This window comes from Triturus cristatus, chromosome 2_2 (assembly GCF_964204655.1).
Source record: "Triturus cristatus chromosome 2_2, aTriCri1.1, whole genome shotgun sequence".
Classification (NCBI taxonomy): Eukaryota; Metazoa; Chordata; class Amphibia; order Caudata; family Salamandridae; genus Triturus; species Triturus cristatus.
In genome coordinates this window covers 545,528,679-545,552,873 of record NC_140582.1, presented here as the reverse complement: position 1 = coordinate 545,552,873, position 24,195 = coordinate 545,528,679, and the positions used below count along the sequence as shown (strand labels likewise).

General features: G+C 46.6%; 1 protein-coding gene across 1 annotated transcript in view; it reads left to right on the top strand.

Moving 5' to 3' along the window:
* DCHS2 (dachsous cadherin-related 2) overlaps positions 1 to 24,195 on the top strand; it is a 1,150,696-nt gene that overhangs the window by 994,758 nt on the left and 131,743 nt on the right. Inside the window, exons 19-20 of the mRNA XM_085641695.1 lie at positions 17,382 to 17,533; positions 22,233 to 22,363. Of these exons, the coding sequence (XP_085497821.1) occupies positions 17,382 to 17,533; positions 22,233 to 22,363 (283 nt within the window). The remainder of the gene's footprint in view (positions 1 to 17,381; positions 17,534 to 22,232; positions 22,364 to 24,195) is intronic.

Sequence of the window (24,195 nt, the reverse complement as noted above, 5' to 3'; positions counted from 1 at the left end):
AAAGAATAACGCATTGCAGTGTCTCTTAACGATAGTACACTTCAGTCATGTAATCATATGAGTATCTTCAGTAGAAGGCCCAGGTGAAATTTCCTTTTACACGATTGTTATGCAAAATGCCTGGGATTATGGTATTACATCGTGTCATATTATTGAGAGTTTGTTATGGTAAAAATCAGATTTGTTTGCCTGAAATGAGTACTTGTGCCAAAATTGGCCTTCTGTAATACCATATAATTTCGTGTAATTTTTGGGCATTTTGTCAGATTTCTCCCAGGTCTATTTAGGAGGCATGTTTGAGGGTGAGAAGTCACACCCATCATATGCACCAGTGTCTATGAACTCATGCTCATGTACAGGAAAGTAGCCAGAAAATTAAAATACCCCCCACTTAGTACTAAAACTCTGATGGCACCCAACAAGCGAAGCTCGTCAGCCCGACTCTTCCTAGAAGAGCTTCCTTGTCTCTTCCATCCAGGCATCTATCTATCCATCTATTCCCGCCACACTTCCATCCGCCCACTGATATCTACAATTTCACCTTTACATTCTGCCATTCCATTATTCTATTATCCATCATGCAGTCTTTCCCTATTCCATCCATCCACTTTGACATTCATCCATCCACTCTGGTATTCATCCATCATCCATCCATCTATCCTGCCATTCATCTACTTCTCCATCCATCCACTCTGCCATCCATGCATCAACTGGTCCTTCTATCCACTCTGGCATCCAGCTAACCACTCATCCATCCATCCACTCTGCCATCCATCATAAATCTATCAACTGTACATTCCACCCATCCATCCACTCAACGTTTCCCCCACTCATCCATCCTTTTACTCTGCCATCCTTTCACCTCTTTGCCCATCGTTCAACCCCTTTACTCCGCCATCCTTTCACCTGTTGATCCAGCTATCCATTCACTCACTCACTCATCCATCCATCCCTCTACTTTGCCATCCTTTCACATGCCCATCCACCTATCCATTTACTCATTCATCAACCATTCATTTACTTTGTCATCCTTTCAGTTGTCCATCCACCTATCCATCTACTTATCCTTTCACCATCTCATCCATCTACACACCCATTCCTCCACCCACTCATTCACCCATGCACTGCTGCTCATCCATCTTCCCACCCATCCTTCCTTCCATTTGAGTATTTGTTAACTAGGGTATTGTATTAAAGAGCCAACGTTCGTTGCCACAAGTAGATTCTTGAGGAGTTCAGTTAAGAATATCACAGATTGCAGAACAATGCCACACATTTAAGCAGTTTTCTCAAATGCATATAATCAGAATCAAGTGCAGAGTTACAGAATCCTACCACAATTAAAGCAGAAGGATAGTTCCTTGTCTAACAGTTCACATCATAAAAGATGGAAAATAATAGTCTCAGTTCTAAAGTCCATTAAAGGGCAAGTCCACAAGGAAATAAAGAAATGGCAAAATAGAAAATGGTTTGACAAAGAAGGTTTAGTCCATCAGCTACTGACTGTAGCATGAACCAGGCAGTCCAAAAGCAAAAGATAATTCGATGAGCACCCCATCCGGGTCTCCGGTAGAAATAATCAGAATGGCATCCCACCACCATCAAAAGACTATCACATGTTCGTATTAAAAGAAACAGTGTCAGAACTCAGCTGTAATAAGTTATTGCAGTCAGTCGAGTTCTGATGTCACAATACCTACTGCCAGCGGCCAAGGTAAAAGGTACGTCAGATCACGAGGCATAACTGAAGCAACTGTATTGCAACAAAAACTGAATGCTGCTTTTCTTTCTTCTACTCTGCTTTTTGTAGCTTACACTGACAAGCAGAAACAATATGATAATCTTTTGCATTCTTTAGAAAATTAAAGAAAAATAAAATAAATTCTGCATGTTTCTACACATTCTAAGCTACTACAGCTTTTTCTTTAAAAAAACAACTTACTAGTATTGAACTGTTTCTAATATCATTTTGCAACAAATATCTGTTAGAACCGGCGGTCTCTAGTTGGCAGAGGTATACACTTCTGACAAATAGGGACCAACCAACTCTAGTCAGGGCAAGGGGATTACACACTCAGATAACCCCTGCTACCCCCTTGGTAGCTTGGCAGAGCAGACAGGCTTATCTCAGAGGCAGTGTGTTAAGCATTTATGACCACATACAGTAATAAAGTGAATACACTACAGATGGACACGACACAGAAGTTATTATAAAAATAGTATTTTTATATAAGGCTTAGCACAAGACCAAATAACGACAAAAATATACCACAGTCTTAATAAATACTCTTTGGAAGGAAAAATAATAGTTCAAGTAAGGTTTCTTCTTGGCAAATAGTTCTTTAGCAAAGTATTCTCCTGAGCACAGTTCTTTGGCAACAATGTAACCCCCACAGGAGTCACACGACGTCGAGTCTACAAGATTCCCAAGGTTCGGCGTCGACCGCGAGGAGCGCTACGTCGAGCCTGGAGTCGCAACAGACCCCACAAGTACAGTACCTTGAGAAACGAAGAAAACGACGATCCACGGCGTCGAGATGTCGGCGTCGAGCGTGCTTCGGAGTCGGGTCAATCCGCAGCGGCGTCGAGGGATGTCGGGCCGGAGCAGCGCTCACGGCGTCGTGAAGGGCGTCGAGTCGATGCGATCAGCAGCGGCGTCGGGACGGGGTCGCTTGGAGGTAGAGCCGATACTCACTCCTCACTGGCGTCGATACCGGCGTCGAGACGGGGTCACTTGGAGCCGGGGCCGATACCCACTGCTCACTGGCGTTGCTGCTGGCGTCGATCGGGCCCGGCGGCGTCGAGACTGCAGATTTTCCCTTGTGTACTGGAAACAACACTTTCCAGCAATTCAGCAAATGGTGAAGTCCTTTGGCCCTGTGACTTCAGCAGGAGACTGGCACTCTTCCAGTCCTTGGAGATTTCCTAGCAAGTGTTCAGAGAGTACACACCAAGTTCCTCTCTCCTTGTTCCTTGGCAAAAATAAAGAAGCAGCTTTCAGGTTCCTCCACAGCAAAACAGCACTCTGGCAGAAAGGGGAGGCAAGTCCTTAGATCAGCAGGCTTCTTGTCCTTGGTACAGGTTTCCTTGTCAGAAGTGATCTGAGTTCTTGGTTCAGGGGTCCTTCTCTTATACCCCTTTTTCCCTTTGTTCCCTTTGTCCAAGCAGGGCGATTCCCACCATCTCAGGTTTGTTGTGGGTGTTGCCAGGCAGAGGCACCTGGCCTATTCACTGAGCCGGGCAGAGTCCTCAGCCGCCCAGCAGGAGGCGGAGCCAGTATTGTCACTGGCAGGAGCAGGGCTATCAGTCGCCCAGCAGGAGGCGGAGCCAGTATTGTGTCAGGCAGGGCAGGCTACTCTTCCCTCACTCTACGTGTAAACGCCCCATTCACCCCATACTGACTCACTCAGACCTCTGGAGCCACCCAGCCCCTGACACACACACCAAACCAGCAGAGACCGGTAGATAGTTGGACAAGAAAATAACCACTTTCTAAAAGTGCTATTTTCAAACATAGAATTTAAAAACCATCCATCCTAAAGGGTGTGTTATTAAATCCTGAGTTCAGGGATACTAAACTCGACTTGCTACCATGCTCCCTGAGTCAGATAGATTATAATGGAGTTAATAATCAGTCTGCCCAGTCTGGCCTATTGGAGGCAGGTAGCCCTTCAATAGTGAAAAACGAAAATGGCTGTAATTCACTATTAGGCCATGCCACACACATCAGGGCATGACCTACCTTTTACCCACAATGCACCCTGCCCTAGGGCCTACCATAGAGGTGTCTGAAATGTGGCAAAGTGAAGGTTTAGAGACTGGTAAGTAGGTTTCCTTACCAAGTCGACATGGCAGTCAGGGACTGCACGCAGGCGCCGCGGTGGCAGGCCTGAGACACATTTTGCACGCTGCTTCTGTGGGTGGCACAACCAGTGCTGCAAGCCCACCAGCAGCAGTTAACTTACACGCCCTTGGCACACGCAGTGCACTAGACTAGGGTCTGAATAGTAAGTCAACCAAGCCAATCATGGTAACACCAATCAACGTAACAATTTAGCATAGGGAGCACTTGCACTGTGGCACTGATCAGCAGCGGCACAGTGCCCAAAGCAATAATCCAGCAAAAACATCGTAAACAGAGGAGGCAAACAGAAAAAAATGGAGGAGAGACTCATGCCAATGATGCCAGGTCTAACACGTGTCCCCTCCAGCTGAAATGTGGGGAGAACTACCCTTCACCCAGGGAGTCCTCATCACTAAGGCGGAAAAATCTGGACAGACCATCAGCATTGGCGTGATCTGTACCAGGGCGGTGTTCCACCGTAAAGTCCATCCCCTGTAGGGAAATGGACCACCTCAACAGCTTTGGGTTCTCACCCCTCATCTGCATTAACCATCTGAGGGGCCTGTGGTCCGTCTGAACCCGGAAGTGAGACCCAAACAAGTAGGGTCTTAGCTTCTTCAGCGCCCAGACCACAGCAAATGCCTCACGCTCTATCGCACTCCACCTTTGTTCCCTGGGAAGTAACCTCCGGCTGATGAAGGCTACAGGTAAGTCTCGGCCCTCCTCATTCATCTGTGCAAGAACAGCCCCCACACCATGCTCTGAAGCGTCCGTCTGGACAATGAATTCTTTTGAAAAGTCGGGTGCCTGGAGGACCGGTGCTGTACACATTGCAGTTTTCAGGGTGTCAAAGGCTTTCTGACAGGCGTCAGTCCAGATCACAAGTCTCGGCTGCTTCCTGGAAGTCAGCGAGGTCAAGGGGTGCACAATGTTGCCATACCCCTTGACAAACCTCCTGTAGTAACCCGTGAGACCCAAGAAGGCTCTCACCTGAGTCTGGGTTTTGGGCGGTTCCCAAGCCAGGATGGTATCTATCTTGGGTTGCAGGGGGGCCACCTTGCCGCTCCCTACTTGGTGCCCCAAGTGCACCACTGAACCCTGCCCAATCTGGCACTTACTGGCCTTGATTGTGAGGCCTGCTCTGCGCAGGGCCAACAACACTTCCTGGAGGTGGCGCAAGTGTTCCTCCCAGCTGGCGCTGAACACTGCTATATCGTCCAGGTAGGCGGCGCTGAAATCTTCCAGCCCGGCCAATACCTGGTTAACCAACCTCTGGAATGTGGCAGGGGCATTCTTCATCCCAAAGGGCATCACACGGAACTGGTAGTGCCCATCGGGTGTGGAGAATGCAGACCTCTCTTTTGCCCCATCAGTCAAGGCGATCTGCCAGTACCCAGACGTTAGATCAAACGTACTAAGGTACCGGGCAGCCCCCAACCGATCGATGAGCTCATCAGCTCTGGGGATGGGGTGCGCGTCAGTCTTGGTGACCGAATTGAGTCCTCGGTAATCCACACAGAACCGAAGTTCTGGTGAAGCACCAGGCGCTGCAGCCTTTGGGACCAAGACCACTGGGCTGGCCCAAGGACTGCTAGAGGACTCAACCACCCCTAAGGCAAACATCTTGGAGACCTCCTCCTTGATGTATGCTCTGACCTTGTCAGTCACCCTGTAGGCCTTGTGCCTCACAGGAGTGCTGTCCCCAGTGTCCACATCATGGACACACCACTGAGTGACACCAGGGATCAAGGAGAACAGATCAGGGAATTGTACCAACAAATGGCGACAATCTTGCTGCTGCTCAGGGGTCAGGGTGTCAGAGAGGACAACACCATCCACTGACCCATCTTTTTCTTTTGCACACAGGAGGTCAGGAAGAGGCTCACTCTCCTCCTCCATCCCAGCATCTGTGGCAAGGAGCATGCCCACTTCGGACCTTTCTAAGTGGGGCTTTAACCGGTTGACATGCAGGACCCTTAAGGGGTTCCTGGGAGACTTCAAGTCCACCAAGTAGGTGACATCGCTCTTTTTCTCCACAACCTCAAACGGTCCAGTCCACCTGTCCTTGAGCGCACAAGGTTCCACAGGGGCCATGACCCAAACTTTCTGACCAGGTTGAAGCTCAACCAGAGTGGCATTCTGATCGTACCACCGCTTCATCTCTTCCTGGCTGGCCTCCAGATTTGCCTGAGCAAGATCTCTGAAGCGCCGAGTCTGGTTCCTAAAGGCCAGCATGTAACTATATACATCCTGGGGAGGTTTCCTGGGAGATTGCTCCCAGCCTTCTTTGACCAGACTCAAAGGTCCTCTTACCGGGTGACCATACAAAAGCTCAAAGGGGCTGAACCCTAGAGACTTCTGTGGCACCTCACGGTAAGCAAACAGCAGGCATGGCAAGAGGACGTCCCATTTACGCCTCATTGGTTCTTCAAGACCCATGATCATGCCTTTTAGGGTCCGGTTGAATCTCTCAACCAGCCCATTACCTTGAGGGTGGTAAGGAGTGGTAAACTTGTAGGTTACCCCACACTCCTTCCACAGAGACTTCATATAATTCGAAATGACGTTGGTGCCCCGGTCTGACACCACCTCTCTGGGGAACCCCATGCGGGAGAAAACACCCATCAGTGCCCGTCCCACCACGGGGGCCGTCACTGTTCGGAGAGGGATGGCTTCCGGGTACCGGGTGGCATGGTCCACCAAGACCAGGATAAACCTGTTGCCCATGGCTGTCTTGGGGTCCAGTGGCCCCACAATGTCAATCCCCACTCGCTCAAAGGGGGTACTGACGACGGGAAAAGGTTGGAGGGGAGCCTTCTGCTTCCGCCCACTTTTCCCACTTGCCTGGCAAGTTTGACAGGTCCTACAATGGATATCTGAATCCCTTCTCATCTGAGGCCAATAAAAATGGGTGACAAGCCTGTCATAGGTCTTGTCCTGCCCCAGATGTCCAGCTAACGGAACGTCATGAGCCAACCCCAGTAGGAAGGCTCTGAAGCGCTGGGGTACCACCAGCACACGGGCTGACCCAGGTTCAGCAGCCTTAGGCTCGCTATACAGGAGGTCGTTCTCCCAGTAGACCCAATGTGATCCTGACTGATCACCTGTCGTTTGGGCTGAGGCCTGCTGCCTCATACCCACAAGAGAAGGGCACACTTTCTGTTCAGCACAAAATTCCTCCCTGGAGGGACCACCATCCTGCTGCCAATGGGTCAGCTCGGGCAGGTCTCCCAGTTCGGCCACTTGTTCTCCTGTCGGTTCCAGGGCATCCCCCTCAGGGTCTGCTCCCTCCTGGACCGCGGGAACGATGGGGGACGGTTTCCCGCGCCCCCTGCCTCTTCTCTTCACGGTTGGGACCTGGGCCATACTTTCAGGCTCCGGGCCCCCATCAACATCCTTACTGACTGACATGGACCGGGTGGTCGCACACACCCACTCAGGCAGACCCAACATTCCCAGATGCGCTTTTCTCTCCACCTTAGCCCAAGGGGAGTCCTCCAAATCATTGCCCAAGAGACAATCAACAGGCATGGCGGGCCTCACAGCAACCTGAAGAGTACCTGAGACCCCCCCCCCACTCAAAGGGAACTTGAGCTACCTCACACTGACTCTGTGAGTTGTCGGCAGCTACAACGGGGTAGAATGCATGAGGGACCACCTGCTCTCTGGACACCAAGTGACACTTGACAGCTGTCACACTTGCTCCGGTGTCTCTGAGAGCTTCCACCCTATGGCCATTAATGGTCACCCACTGCCTATATTTCTTAGTGTTACTAGGCAGAGGGGTTGGAGGGACCATTTCCACGTCTCCTAAAGAGACCAGGGACATTTCTGCGGGACCCCACCCACCGGGGGCACCCATCTCCTCCCCTCCCAGGGCTACACTCGCTACCTGACGAGGGGGTGCACGCGGCGGTGCATTCGAATCCTTCATGGGACACTGGGGATCATAATAACGGTGTCCCACCTGCTTACAGGCATAGCAGGTCATGGGGCCCCTGTGAACAGGTTTACCTGTCGGGGCCTCTGGCTTCTTTACAGGGGGAGGCTGGGAACCCTTCCCTTGGTTCCCTTGGGGACTACTTTGGGGCCCTTTCTGAAACTCCCTCTGTTTACCCCTGTCCCCCCCACTCTTCTGCTGGGGACCCTGCCCACCTTTGGCTGAGTCTCCCACTGGACCCTTGTGGACCCTGGTACTGACCCAGCGGTCCGCCTCCTCAGCAAGTTTTCTAGGGTTAGATAGCTTGCTATCAACAAGGTGCTGGCGTAGCTCTGGAAAACAGTTATTAGACAAGTGCTCCCAAGCAAACAAATCATAAAGAGCATCATAACTATCAACCTTGCTACCCTTTATCCAACCATCCATGGTTCTGCAGAAAAAAGACACATATTCAACCCACGTAGTACCAGGCAACTTCTTACATTCTCTAAAGGTTTGTCTGTACTTTTCTGGGGTTAAGCCATATCTCAGCATTAAAGCATCTTTCATATGAGTATAAGACATCCTATCCTCAGCAGGAAGGCTCAACAAGGTATCTCTCCCCTCGTTTGTAAAGCGGCTCCACAACCCCGTTCCCCAATCCTTCTCAGGGACCCGGTGGGCCAACAATGCTAACTCATACGCTTTAAACCATTGGCTAATATCTTCATTCTTACTGTAATCCTTGATCACATCTTTAGGAAAATAAAACCTACTTTCTGCAGGCACGGATGGAGTGCTGCCACCAGAGGGATTCAACTCTAAACTCTTAGTTTTAAGCTCCATCTCCCTCACCATCTTCTCACGTTCAAACGCTAATTTCTCTCTCTCAAAATCTAATCTTTTGCTCTCCATTTCAGCTTCTCTCTTGCTTCTCGCATTCTCTAATTCCAACTGCCCTCCTAATTTAAGTTTTGCCATTTCTAACTTGTACCCCCTCTCCTTCTCCCTGTCTTCTAATTCTTCGGGGGAAAGGCTCCTAGAGGACGCACTACTGCCTGGAGATGACACTGGCCCACCTGTGGGCTCTTCCTCTTCCTCTTCTTCTTCCTCTTCCGGTACCACCACCGGATCAGAGGGATTTCTGGCCTCTAACCAGGCCTTCAGCGCTTTGAGGAAGCCCTCTTTCTTTGAGACACCTGTGGTAGGAACTTTAAACTGCTTGCAAAATCCTTTTAGATCTTTTAGCGTGTAGGAATCTATCTTCTCCTTATCGAATTCCCCCACAACATTCTCCACAGGTGTAGCAGCTCCGGCATTCTCCATGGTCAAAACTGGCAGTGTTTAGAAAAATCAGATCCAGGAAAGCGGAGAACAAAAATAGGATATCCTACCAAAACAGATTGTGGCTGCGTTATGGTCTGCTTTCACTATGTAGCGTACACTAATCACTGCACATGAGTCATAAATGCAAAGTTCAAATCCTCACCGCTGCCACCAATGTTAGAACCGGCGGTCTCTAGTTGGCAGAGGTATACACTTCTGACAAATAGGGACCAACCAACTCTAGTCAGGGCAAGGGGATTACACACTCAGATAACCCCTGCTACCCCCTTGGTAGCTTGGCAGAGCAGACAGGCTTATCTCAGAGGCAGTGTGTTAAGCATTTATGACCACATACAGTAATAAAGTGAATACACTACAGATGGACACGACACAGAAGTTATTATAAAAATAGTATTTTTATATAAGGCTTAGCACAAGACCAAATAACGACAAAAATATACCACAGTCTTAATAAATACTCTTTGGAAGGAAAAATAATAGTTCAAGTAAGGTTTCTTCTTGGCAAATAGTTCTTTAGCAAAGTATTCTCCTGAGCACAGTTCTTTGGCAACAATGTAACCCCCACAGGAGTCACACGACGTCGAGTCTACAAGATTCCCAAGGTTCGGCGTCGACCGCGAGGAGCGCTACGTCGAGCCTGGAGTCGCAACAGACCCCACAAGTACAGTACCTTGAGAAACGAAGAAAACGACGATCCACGGCGTCGAGATGTCGGCGTCGAGCGTGCTTCGGAGTCGGGTCAATCCGCAGCGGCGTCGAGGGATGTCGGGCCGGAGCAGCGCTCACGGCGTCGTGAAGGGCGTCGAGTCGATGCGATCAGCAGCGGCGTCGGGACGGGGTCGCTTGGAGGTAGAGCCGATACTCACTCCTCACTGGCGTCGATACCGGCGTCGAGACGGGGTCACTTGGAGCCGGGGCCGATACCCACTGCTCACTGGCGTTGCTGCTGGCGTCGATCGGGCCCGGCGGCGTCGAGACTGCAGATTTTCCCTTGTGTACTGGAAACAACACTTTCCAGCAATTCAGCAAATGGTGAAGTCCTTTGGCCCTGTGACTTCAGCAGGAGACTGGCACTCTTCCAGTCCTTGGAGATTTCCTAGCAAGTGTTCAGAGAGTACACACCAAGTTCCTCTCTCCTTGTTCCTTGGCAAAAATAAAGAAGCTGCTTTCAGGTTCCTCCACAGCAAAACAGCACTCTGGCAGAAAGGGGAGGCAAGTCCTTAGATCAGCAGGCTTCTTGTCCTTGGTACAGGTTTCCTTGTCAGAAGTGATCTGAGTTCTTGGTTCAGGGGTCCTTCTCTTATACCCCTTTTTCCCTTTGTTCCCTTTGTCCAAGCAGGGCGATTCCCACCATCTCAGGTTTGTTGTGGGTGTTGCCAGGCAGAGGCACCTGGCCTATTCACTGAGCCGGGCAGAGTCCTCAGCCGCCCAGCAGGAGGCGGAGCCAGTATTGTCACTGGCAGGAGCAGGGCTATCAGTCGCCCAGCAGGAGGCGGAGCCAGTATTGTGTCAGGCAGGGCAGGCTACTCTTCCCTCACTCTACGTGTAAACGCCCCATTCACCCCATACTGGCTCACTCAGACCTCTGGAGCCACCCAGCCCCTGACACACACACCAAACCAGCAGAGACCGGTAGATAGTTGGACAAGAAAATAGCCACTTTCTAAAAGTGCTATTTTCAAACATAGAATTTAAAAACCATCCATCCTAAAGGGTGTGTTATTAAATCCTGAGTTCAGGGATACTAAACTCGACTTGCTACCATGCTCCCTGAGTCAGATAGATTATAATGGAGTTAATAATCAGTCTGCCCAGTCTGGCCTATTGGAGGCAGGTAGCCCTTCAATAGTGAAAAACGAAAATGGCTGTAATTCACTATTAGGCCATGCCACACACATCAGGGCATGACCTACCTTTTACCCACAATGCACCCTGCCCTAGGGCCTACCATAGAGGTGTCTGAAATGTGGCAAAGTGAAGGTTTAGAGACTGGTAAGTAGGTTTCCTTACCAAGTCGACATGGCAGTCAGGGACTGCACGCAGGCGCCGCGGTGGCAGGCCTGAGACACATTTTGCACGCTGCTTCTGTGGGTGGCACAACCAGTGCTGCAAGCCCACCAGCAGCAGTTAACTTACACGCCCTTGGCACACGCAGTGCACTAGACTAGGGTCTGAATAGTAAGTCAACCAAGCCAATCATGGTAACACCAATCAACGTAACAATTTAGCATAGGGAGCACTTGCACTGTGGCACTGATCAGCAGCGGCACAGTGCCCAAAGCAATAATCCAGCAAAAACATCGTAAACAGAGGAGGCAAACAGAAAAAAATGGAGGAGAGACTCATGCCAATGATGCCAGGTCTAACAATATCTAACAGGTTTTTGATGTTTAATTTTCCACTAGATGTTCTATTTTTTTCTTCATGTTTGTAAAAATGCTCTTTCTTTCTTATGGAAGAGCAACGCACAAAGGTTTTACATGGTTGGTGGGAAACATGATGGTGTGACCATGTATTATATGGATGGTCGGAAAATGTCTCCCTGTCTTAACCGTGGAGGTCGGTCTTTCCGGCCGCCACGTTTCCGCCCGCCAGTGTAATCTGGCAGGTGGAAAAATGCAGTGCGATGGCGGTGGGCCCTCCGCCATTGTATTGACGCCCTAAGTAATGCAAACCTTTGAAATATTTTGCAAAAATTCCTGTATTAATCTCTCTTCCTAATGCTTAACATCTTCCTTCCTCCCTACACTTAAAAAAATCCTATTGAAATGAAGAGGTTTCACATCCAATCAATTTCACGCAGTCAGACTGGCATATAGGGTAACCAGGCAACTTTTTAGAAGTTTGTGGACCTGTTTTATGGACACGTGGGCAGGCTTTTACTGCAGCTTTCACTGAAATTAAAACAAATATTATCTGCAGCAAACACAAATACATGCAGACTCCCATATCTTTCAAAACAACTACATAGCTTGTCTTTACAAGTTCAAAACTGTTCAGATTTGCAAATGTGGGCCACTTTTTAGCTATCTGCTTTGCTAATGGGGGCTACTTTTATTCTAGTAGCCGGGCCCTATTTTTGTCCCAGTCCAACCCTGTAGCATGTATGTTACTACTATCAAAGCAAATATTGCCTTTTGCTACTCGTTGCATTTATTTGTATATTTATATATGTCTTAGGTGCAAAGTTGCTCCTGAGGGTGCCCATGTGCTAAGGAAATTACAAGGATCTCGCTGACAGATGAGAGTGGTTAATTATCTTTATAGATGTGCTGGGTAACAGATAAGTTTTAAGTTGTCGGTGGAATGCTAGACTCTGGGTTGACACTGGGTTGGTGGGTAGGTTATTCTATTGCCTAGTAGCTAAGCAAGAGAACACCCTGCCTCCCACACAGGCCTAGAAAATCCGAGGACAATAACGCAGATATAAATTGTTAGACCACAGGGCTCTAGTTTGGTTTTAAGGAAAAACCCTATTTTGTAGGTAGGAAAGACCTATCTTCTGGAAAGCAAAATGACAGATACACTGGGGCATATTTACAAGCCTCTTTTGCCACCGGAGGGACCCTTTTTTGAGCCTCCAGTGGCGTGCGCCACTCCCCATATTTTAAAGGTGGTGCTAAGCCACTTAACATGGCTTAACGCCACCTTGTAAATATTCCCCTTTCTGCCGCAGTCCGCTATGGAAAAGGGGTGGGCTTGGTGCGTGTTGCTGTGGGCGTTCCACTGCAACATCCACTGCTTTTTGATGCTGCCCCAGATTTACAAGGCTGGGGCAGTGCCAAAAATATAAGATATAATGTATCAGCCTGTCTTGACTTATGTGTGTGAATTATATGTAGTTTTGTAGAAGTAATCCTGGCCGACGCGGTGATTGCATAGTATTGGGATCATTTAGTAAGTAGTTCATTACTACAACATTTTAGCTCACTGTATTAAAAAAACTCTTGCTAAATAATTTTTTAAGAGGACAGAAAATAGTGAGAAGTCAAGCAGAAGGATTACTGATAAACAACTTTCCAGTCTTATGGTAAGAATGGAAAATGAAAAACTATAAAAGCAGCTCATTAAAATGGAAAAGGCTTAAAATTAAAGTAATTACAGTGACAATTCTATCCACTGATCCATCATGTTATGTTATGTTAATGGAACTTGTATAGTGCACGGTTACCCTGGGGTGTCCTGGGGCTGCACATGCCTGCTGGTTGTCTGTGAAGAGAAATTACCGAGTGAAGAGGCAGGTTTTCAGCCCCCTTCTGAATGAAAGGAGAGCTGGAGAGTTCCTCAGGTGGAATGGGAGCTCATTCCAAGCTTTGGAGGCACATGTAATGAAGCTTCTGCCACCCCAGCTGGCCTTTTTGATTGGGGGAGTTACAACTAGTTTGGCTTCTGTAGACCGAAGATTTCTAGTGGGCATATACCACTTAAATTTCTGCCTCAGGTGGTTGGGGCCAATTCCATTGAGGGCTTTGAAGGCCCTACATAGGGCCACAAAACATACTCTTAGCCTCACGGAGAGCCAGTGAAGTTGTGCCAGCTCTTTATCACAGAGACAAATTTGGGAGTGCCTGTGATTAATCTTGCTGCTGCATTTCGAGCGATTTGTAGTCTCTTGATGTGCTTTTTTTGAGTATTTAGCAGAAGACTATTGCAATAGTCAAACCTTGCCATAATGAGGGCTGTGATCACTGTCCTGAGACTGCTCTCGGGGAGAAAGATCTTTATTTTCCTTATTAGCCTAAGGATTAGGAAGCAGGCAGAGACCACCATACTTACATGGTCGCCATAAGAGAGTTTATTGTCCATAATCACCCCCAGGTTTTTTGCTTTCCGGGTGGGTGATGGGCATACGCCCAGCTCGTCTGGCCACCACTCTGGCGTCCAGATATTGGGGTTATTTCCAAATATAAGGACCTCTGTTTTGCCAGAGTTTAATTTTAAGCAGTTGGCTGACATCCATCCAGAGATGGCCTTCATGCAGTTATAAAAAGCGAGCCCCAGTATCCTTCTCCTATCCGTGTGTGATTGATAACACTATTTGTGTATCGTCTGCATATGAAGTTATTTGGAAGCCATAGGACTTGATCAGGGCTGCTAAGGAGATCACATATATATTAAAAAGTGTAGGGTTTAATGATGATACCTGTGATACCCCACAAGGGTGAGTAAATGGCTTTGACCTATGGTTGTCCAGGTCCACTGTTTGTGAACGTTCAGAGAGGAACGCCTGCAGAAGGTTCCATGCAGCTCCTTGAACCCCTATTTCAGACAACCAGCCAATCAGAACCTCGTGATGGACCGTGTCAAAGGCCGCTGACAGATCTAATAAAATCAGAATAGCCTTTCCTCCTCTGTCCAGTGCCTCCCTCACCTCCTCAGTGGATTTAATTAGAGCCAACTCTGTGCTATGATTTACTCTAAAACCATATTGTGAGGGGTCGAGCAGATTGTTGTTTAAAAGATATGAGCTGAGTTGTTTGTTTATCGCCTTTTCACAGATCTTGGCCGGAAGTGGGAGTCTTGAAATTGGTCTGCAGTTGTTTGGATCCCTGGGGTCCAAGGTTGATTTTTTTAATATGGGAAGGATAGAGGCCTTCTTCCTCTGGCTAGGGAATATGCCTGATGTAATTATGTTATTGAACAGTGGGGTGAGGGTTGACCCTATTATTTCAGGGATTTGCCTCAATACTGATGCAGAACCAGAGCACGTGGAGTTCAGAAGTTTTATGACAAAAGCTGTTTCTAGCATAATGAAATTGGCTAACACGGGTGTGTTTGGTTCCATGCCTCGTGGTGTTTTTTTTTCCTTTTGTACTAGGCTAAAAGTGGAATAGTATAATTTCTACTTTTTGTTGGAAGAATTTGGCTAATGTTTTGCAGAGCTCTGGGCTGCTTTGGCTCTTGGGAGCCTCTAGGGCCCCAAGTTTGGAAATAGTTTTGAAAAGTACCTTAGGGTCAGATTTGGCCTGAGAAATTTGTTCTGTATAGTACGTCTTTTTGGTTTCCAACAGTTTATCTTTATACTGTCTGAGACTCTGCTTGTAGTTATCCTTATTCATGCTTGTATAGCCTTTCCTCCACACCCTTTCTAGATGTTTGCAGGTCTGTGTAAGTATTTTTAGTTCTTCTGAGAACCATAGGGCAGACGGTTTCGTCCTTTTAGGGATCCATTTTTTGATTGGGGCGAGTTTGTTACAGGCTACCTCTAGCCATTCCCTATATGCAGAGGCAGCATCTTCCACCTTTGAGGCGAGAGGGCGCTTAGTGTTTTTTAATGCTTCCCCTAGCTCTTTGCAATCTACGTTTTTCCAAACTCTTTTCCCAATACTCCCTGTATGATCTGGTTTGATTTTATCACCTATGGGCTCTGTAACCTCAAAAAAAATGGCGCTGTGATCAGACCACACCAGAGGGAGTACCGAGGTGACTGTCAGTGTAGGATTATTGGAGTATATGCCGTCCAGGGTATGCCCCTTGCTGTGTGTTGGTCCTCCAATCATCTGTTTAAGTTCATCTGCCCCCATCATCTTCCCTAGAGCGACGGTGTCTGAATTAGATAGGTCCTCCAGATGGAAGTTAAAATCCCCTAGCACAGAAAAGGAGTCTGCGCATAGCCCTTCTTTGAGCAGTGACCCCAGCTGTTCTAGGAAACCACCCCTAGGCCCCGGAGGGCAATATAGGAGTATCCCCTTGAGGGTACTGTGGTGTGAGGTGCGTAGGCTAAATGAAAGAGCCTCACATGAGGCATTTGAGGCATTGTGAAATATGGGTTCAAGTGAGTTGTGGTAGATAACTGCTAGTCCTCCCCCTCTTCCGTGAGGTCTGTCCAAGGTATGACAGTGAAATCCCGGTGGGGTAGCGTTAGCTAGGTCAGGACCAGAGGCCTGATCTGACCAGGACTCAGTTATGAGGGCCAAATTAATGTCTTGTTCTCCAATGAGCCGAGCACATTCCGTGCTATGTTTGGTTAATGATCTAGCATTCAACAACATGCATCTAAGGGGCGGTGGGCCCGCCTTATTGTCCCTCTTACCTATTCTGTCGCTGGGGCCTGAGACAGGAAGGTCTAGACTGTATGGCAGACGGGTGTTGCAGGAGGGGCAAATATTTCTAAGGCGTTCGGACATTCCTTCTAGAGGTATACAAGGACACCTAGCATTTCCCCCGCTAGGGTTAAGTTTGATAAGGTCCTCCCTGGTGTAGGTCGGCCTTGTTGGATCACAACCGTCAGGGGGACAGGCCCTGAGACCGGCCCGAGGGCGGACAGGCACAGACGGGCTTGCCTAAGGCGCACCTTCGGCGCGCCAGCGGCGCATTCGCATCAGCGTGGCTTTTAACCCCCCAGCGTGATGAGAGCTAGTGCGCTGACCTCCAAGATGGCGGCCCCGCTCGAAGCCCCTGGAGCCCTTTGGCCGGTGCAACCTTGCGGTGCAGATCGCGCTAAGTTGACGCAATTATTTCAAATACACACAAAGTTTTAAAATACTGTGCTTAAAAACAATTAAATGAGCTTAAAATCGGTAAGAGACCTTAGTCAGCAGTGTTCGTACTGGCGAGCGTTGAACACAGCTCAGACCCAGTCAGGCAGCCCTGCGCGTTCGCATCAGCGTGCCTTTTAACCCCCCAGCGTGATGAGAGCTAGTGCGCTGACCTCCAAGATGGCGGCCTTCTCAAAGCACCTGGAGCCCTTTGGCCGGTGCAACCTTGCGGTGCAGATCGCGCTAAGTTGCCACAATTATTTCAAATACACACAAAGTTTTAAAATACTGTGCTTAAAAACAATTAAATGAGCTTAAAATCGGTAAGAGACCTTAGTAAGCAGTGTTCGTAATGGCGAGCGTTGAACACAGCTCAGACCCAGTCAGGCAGCCTTTTCAGTGGACCCACTTTAGGTATATATGGCTTCAAATACTGCCCCAAAATTCTTGCCCTTAATGGTTCGTATATATTCAGCCACAAAATCAACAATAATCACATTTCAACAGTCAAGTGCCACTTCATAGATAAGGCATAAAGAAACATTTCTTAAAATGTTTTACATTTGTTCAAATGCTACATAGTTTCATTTTCCATACTGTGTGAGTTAGTCATCTTTAGGGAGCATATGACAAAATTAGTTTTCTGCTAATTCACACATTTTACAACACACAATGTGGAGATATGGTAATGAAATGCACCTGTATCCACTGTTCAAAGCATGTAATATTATTATATTTAATAAAAACAATAAAACACATTATTGGTGTGACTAATGCTGTCATTGTCTTACAGGTGTTTGCTATTGATGATGATAGTGGACGGAATGGTGAAATTGAATATTCAATCATAAGTGGTAATGAAAATAAGGAATTTATAATCAACTCAACAACTGGCATTTTAGAAACAAACGCAATCTTGGATCGTGAAATAGTTTCAGTTTACAGGTTTGCTTCTTTTGATTTTAATTACTGCACCTTGTTCATGTTTATATAATAACTTTTGACAGTTTTTCACATTGGTCATTGTTTTGGAAACGTGCTATTGCAACATTTGTGTTTGGGCACACTATTAGGGTTAGTACCTCAGTTTGAGAATTGCAAAATGTCACCTTATTTAATTATTGACAGTACCTTTTGGATGAAATTCAAATACATTTCAAATTATTGTGGGCAATTGCAATTAATATCTACATTACAAAAACAATTGAATTCATATCAATGTAAGCCATTGTATCAACTCCTTATTTCTCTTACTAAAGATACATCTGTTTAGATTCTGTTCTACAAGTCCACACTACCAACCCATTTCAGCAGTTTGCGAAGCAATACAGACCTGGCTTTCCTCGAAATCAGAATCTACATAGCTCTCAGAATACAATGATAACGGGCATCTATAGGCATCTATGTCACACAATTCTTCAACTGCCCCTTCATGAGTAGAATGCTCCTACATGCGAATGCACCAAGTAGAAAGTACACTCCGTGACCCACACTTCAAGCAATACACCGCTCACAGCCACGCACTTCAAATCAGTAGACAACTAGGGCCTGATTACAAATCTGGTGGTCCAAGGACTGCGATACTCGCGAGGGTGCCGCTGTGGCGGTCCAGCCACTGCTCAGTTTTACTGTTGAGAGGTGCACTCCTTCTGCTTCCTGCTGCTAATCCTCCTCAAATGAAATCTTTTCAAGATAATCAATTGGTGCTACACCGCTGCATGTGCTGTCGACACACGTTACTTAAACTAGCATAATATAACAAGTACACAGACTTGAATGCGGTGTGCACTGTTCACTCAGAACCAAAATTCAATCTAGATTTATCATAATCTGAACCTCGATTTGCTTATTTCTGCATTTTTTAACATTTATTTTTTAACATTTTTGTTGTTCATAATATATAATCAGTTTATTATATTAAATACCATACTGCTAGTACCAGGTCTTTATTCCTTACAACAAAAGTGTTCTTTCAACAAAATATACTTTGATACAAAATGTAACATCGATATGAAAGCATAATACTTTGTGTACTGCATCTCAAAAAATATTTTCTTTTCATTTTCATGCCCAATGCATTTAGGGACTGCATGGTCCTTTCCTCAGGGGCATATCTGAAACCCAAATAAAATACCAATGTTTAAACAATTATAATATACGAGGAGTATCATGTACAACCAACAACCCTTCATGCACTGTGGGTTCTAGTGTACCATTCCTGGTATTTATACCACTTCATTGTGCATTGTATACCTAATCAATTACAGACTGCTGGTGTGTGCAATCAGTTTTCTTTTTAGGTATTCATGCACAATACCTTCCATGACTCAGTGTCTATATTAGAATTAACTTATTATTAAATCACCAAATGTGAATCACTCTTAAGATAGAGGTGAAAATGACCATTCCTACCTCGTGTAATTCTATATAGTACAAGATCCATAATACTGGTGAGTATAATCAATCAGAACCAAACTGTAATCACAATACGGTAGAATCAGATGAACCATTACTTAAATTGTGGTAACCAGTCAACTCAATAATGAAAGTCAGCCCTTCTAGAATAAATATATGCTCGCTCACCTCCAAAATGTAATGATACATCAAACATGGTAACCTGTTCATAGCCCAGCCATAGACTCTGAAATAAATCGACAAACTAAATGTTACCACGAGCTCCTCTTTGTTGAGTGCTCAATTTGCCCTCTTGAAGTTCTTTGCTATATTTGTCCAGTTTCTGATTGAGTCCTTCCAGGTTGATCCTCCACGTATCGTTCTCCAACCTTGACTCCAATTCGCTATTGAGATTCAGCCACTGCCACACAAGCAGTTGAACCGGCCTATTACAACTATGGCGGTCGAACGGCTATTGCATTGCTGCAACCACCAGGGATCAGAGATGACTGGCGGTGGCATAGTGGTCTTGAGGCTGCAATATTTTTGACGGGACTGCCACGGTCCTCCCAAGCATATTATGTGTTTCCTCTCCGCCGTTGTTTTCATGGCAGTTCCTACTCCATGGAAACCGTGGCAGAGAGGAAACCGTGTGCCTCTGGGTCAGGGGGTACATGCAGAGGGAAGATGTAGTTCCATCTGTGTGCATGCACCCCAGTACCTGCACGGCATGGACTGCTCCAGTCCATGCCATTCAGGTAATGTCTTTGATGGTCCCACAGCGGCGCCGCCCCCCAGTGACAACAAAAATCGTAATCTGGTGTCCGTTGCGCACACTGGTTTGGTGGTGCGGGAGAGGGGCTATCGCCAAACTTGTAATCAGGCCCTTATATGTCCAAACGGAAAGAGCATGCATTAGGCCAAGTCAAAAGGCAGGATTGAGATTTTGAAATGAGACAAAACAATATATTTGCAGAGTGTACTGTTACTTGTCTTCAAGTAAATACACTTGTTCCATCTCTCACAGCACTTCAGTTTCATAGTAGGATGATAGACCATTGATGTAATGGTAATACTGCTAATAAATGAAACATTGATTTGAATATTGCAATATTTTGTAGACATCTTCGTTCCTTGAGTGGTCTTAAAAATTGTGGCATCATTAAAATGTAAATGGCATATACCATATTCCTACATGTGTTGATGTGTTAATGCGATCCCTTTTTTGGCATCAGAGACTGCAGTTAATTGATATTGCCATGCACAGAGCTGAAAATAAAAATCAGGACAGGAACACTGCTCATTATATTAAAACAAGCATCAGCAAAGCCATTAGGTCTCTGCTTTAAAAGGCAGGTACTGACCAACTAGCTTTTCCAATTCTTGCTACCATTGTCATTCCCACACACTTTACTTACTATTTTTATTTTACTATTCTAAAATGGACACCAGTCTTGATTATACAGTAAAGTCAAAAAAAGCTAAATTGGCCATGAGTGCTTGTGAACCCATGCATGCAAAGGGCATCCATCTTGGAATTGTTTGTAAGAAACGTTGTGACACTTCAGGGCCTTTTTGAATTTTTTGTTTGCCTTTCCAAGATTGCTGGCAGCCATTTCAGAATGATGAAGTAAAATTAAAAAGAACCATTAAAAAAGCGAGCAGCTGGTAGCACACTGCAGCTGCCAGGCCCGCAAAATGAAAAATAAAATCAAATGGAGTGGGACTGGAAGGGATGAGGGATAACTGGCTAGCATCAGAAAAGAGGCAGTTAGGGGTGAAGATAACAGAGCCTGGGGTAGCGACTCTCTCGGGCACAAAAACTATTTAAAACATTTATTACAAAAACAGTGAGTTTCATGGGGAGTAGCAAACGAGCAAGGATGATGAAAGCAGAAAGATAGAGTTGGACAGGATGGTAGAGAAAATAAGCAGGCACAGGAGATATCAGGGAAAAGGGTATCAGTTCCAAATTAGTGTAAATGAGATAGAAATTCCTCCCTAGTGTGCTGTGGAAGGATAGAACACATCCAGTGAGAAACATGTATAGTGAGAAGCACTCATCCAGTGAAAATCACTGCTCTGTGGTAGGGCAAATGCAACAATAAGAAGGAAAGCAATCAAATATAGAGAAGGAAACTGAGAAAGACAAGAAAGCCATCTAATCATGAGCGTGAGACTGACCCAATTTAGACAATAAGGTTGCACAATAGATAACTAAAGTTGTCTGTAGGTGGGAAACTAAAAAAGTCAAATACATTTGTCTAGCTGTACATTCCTAACTCAGTCGTAGCCTAGAGACAGGGTGGCATACAGCAATACCATATATCATACAGAGGGAGGGAGAAGCTGAGATCCATTCGGTCTCCATGGGTAATCACATCAATCAAAGGAGAATGAATCACGTGTCTATTAGCACCAGGGTCTATAGGTTCTAAAAAACCCTCATTCACTCTAGCTTTGGGGGCGGTATATTTTAATTCTTCGCCTTATTAGTTAGGTGAATAATGTCAGCATCAGGTCTTGACCACCTGAGTTTCCAGTTCTCCAGTCGGTCTTCACTCCTTTACCTGGAGGAAGACCATTTGGTTTATGACGGTCGTGAAAAAGTTGTGGAACAAAAGTGAGAGTTAAAATTACCTCCTTTCCTGTTTACTGAGTTTAATTAGTCAGGAAGGGGTAACATTAAAAACAAAGTCAGTGCTGAGGTGGATGTGTAAGTGATCTACCACTCCTAATATTTAATTGTGAGAGGTCAACATGTTTCGGCCATTTATCTGCAAGAGTTAATTGGTAAGTGTGAGATAGAAATTAATTAACAAATGAACATATTGCAAACAATAACAAACTACTGAAAAAGCACTGGTTTAATTGAGGACATCAATTTAAATATGACCAGTGCTTAATTTATGTTGGACTCTATTACTCATTTTTAGGGACCAGGATTTATTTGTAATCACACAACAAGATAGATAAAGTCAGAAAAAAGGGAAAGAAGGAGTAAGAAAAAGGTTGAAAAACATTGATGAAGGGAGAAAGTGGGGATGAAGAAAACTTCAGAGTGAGATAAAGGGACAGAATTGCAAGTTAAGTGTAGGCAGCCATGGCATTCGGCCTCCCTGGCATTCGGTGGCTTTAGCAGTGAACTCAGAAGAGAAATTTTGAGCTCCAGCACTTATTTGTTTTTAGAACTTATGCATTCAGCAATCTAAATACAATGAAAAATGCATGTAATTTTTTTCTTTGGTAGGTTGATACTTCAGGCAATGGATAAGGGAAACCCAAACCTTTCTACTACAAGCGAGGTGACAATAGAGGTTTTGGACATCAATGACAATGCACCCACCATTCCACCTCTAGAAACGGTTATGGTGCCTGAAGGTATTTTTTTTTCAATTATTGCTTTAGTGAACTTTGAGATCTATAGGCTAGATTAGGAATTTAGTTTTAGGTTGTCATTAAATGCAATGTGTGAGAATTTTCAAATGAAGGTTGCCTTTTAGTTAAACAATATTGCACTTGGCTTATGCAAATATAAATAAATAATTGAAAAACTCAATCAATCAATCCAGGAATTGTAAGCGCGCTACTCACCTGTGAGGGTCTCAAGGCACTGAAGGGGGGGTGCGCAGATCTGTTTAGCCGAAGAGCCAGGTCTTGAGGGTTTTCCTGAAGGTGTTCAGGGTGTGGGCGCGTCTGATGTCTGCCGGTAGTTTGTTCCAGGTCTTGGCTGCAATGTGAGAGAAGGATCTTCTGCCTGTTCTGGCTCTGTGGAAGCGCAGAGTTTCGGCCAGTGCGAGGTTGGAACATCAGAGGTTTCTTTTGGGTATGTGGAACTTGATTCTGTCATTGTATTTTGGTCCGTTGTGTAGGCATTTGTAGGCGTGAGTGAGGATTTTGAAAGTGACTCTTTTCTCCACGGGGAGCCAGCGGAGACTTCGTAGGTGTTGGCTGATTTGTTTGTGTCGGGGGATGCCGAGGATTAGTCTGGTGGCAGTGTTCTGTATTGTCTGGAGTTTGCGGAGTAGGGACTTGTTGATGCCGGCATACAGTGTGTTTTCATAGTCCAGTCTGCTGGTGGTGAGTGTGTGGGTGACTGTCTTCCTTGACTCAGGGGGGATCCACTTGAAGGTCTTGCGGAGGATGTGGAGGGTGTTGAAGCAGGTGGAGGTGACGGCGTTGACCTGTCTGTTCATGGTGAGTGATGAGTCGAGTACTATGCCGAGGTTCTTGGTATGATCTGAGGGGGAAGGTGGGCTACCGAGGGCGGTCAGCCACCAGTTGCTGTCCCATGCAGAAGGGGTGGTACCGAGGATGAGGACTTCTGTCTACTTAACATTGAGCTTCAGGCAGCTGTTGGTCATCCAGACTGCGATGTCTTGCATTCCTTTCTGGAAGTTGAATTTGGCAGTGGTGGGGTCTTTGGTGAGGGTGAGGATGAGCTGGGTGTCGTCGACGTTGGATACAACGTTGAGGCCGTTTTGTTGGACGATGGCTGCGAGGGGGGCCATGTAGATGTTGAAGAGGGTGGAGCTCAGGGATGAACCCTGTGGGACTCCGTAGGCGATTTTCGTGCGGTCGGAGAGGAAGGGTGGGAGTCTGATCCTTTGGCTTATTCCGGTGAGGAATGATCGGATCCAGTCCAGGGCTGTTCCTTGCATGCCTGCATCATGTAGTCTGGCGACTAGTGTGCGGTGGGAGACGGTGTCGAAGGCCACTGATAGGTCGATTAGGATGAGGGCTGTGGAGTGGCCTTGATCCAGGAGGTTGTGGATGTCATCTGTGGCAGCAAGTAGGGCGGTCTCTATGCAGTGGTTGCTTCAGAATCCGGATTGGGATGGGTCGAGGACGGCGTTCTCTTCAATGAATTGTGTCAGTTTCCTGTTGACTGTTTTCTCTGCAACTTTGGCTGCGAAGGGGAAGAGCGAGATGTGCCGATAGTTCTTGAGGTCTGTGGGGTCAGCTGTGGGCTTCTTGAGCAGGGGTCTGACTACTGCATGCTTCCAGTCTTCTGGGAAGGTGCCTGTTTTGAAGGTGGTGTTGATGGTGCATTTTAGTTCAGGTGCGATGGTGGCTGTGGCTCTGAGGTAGATGTGAGGGGGGCACGGGTTGGTGGGGGCCCCCAAGTGGATTCTTTTCATGGTGGCGGCGGTGTCCTCGGCCATGATCGGTGTCCAGTTGGAGATGGTGGGCTGGCTGCTGCTTCTGGGGGG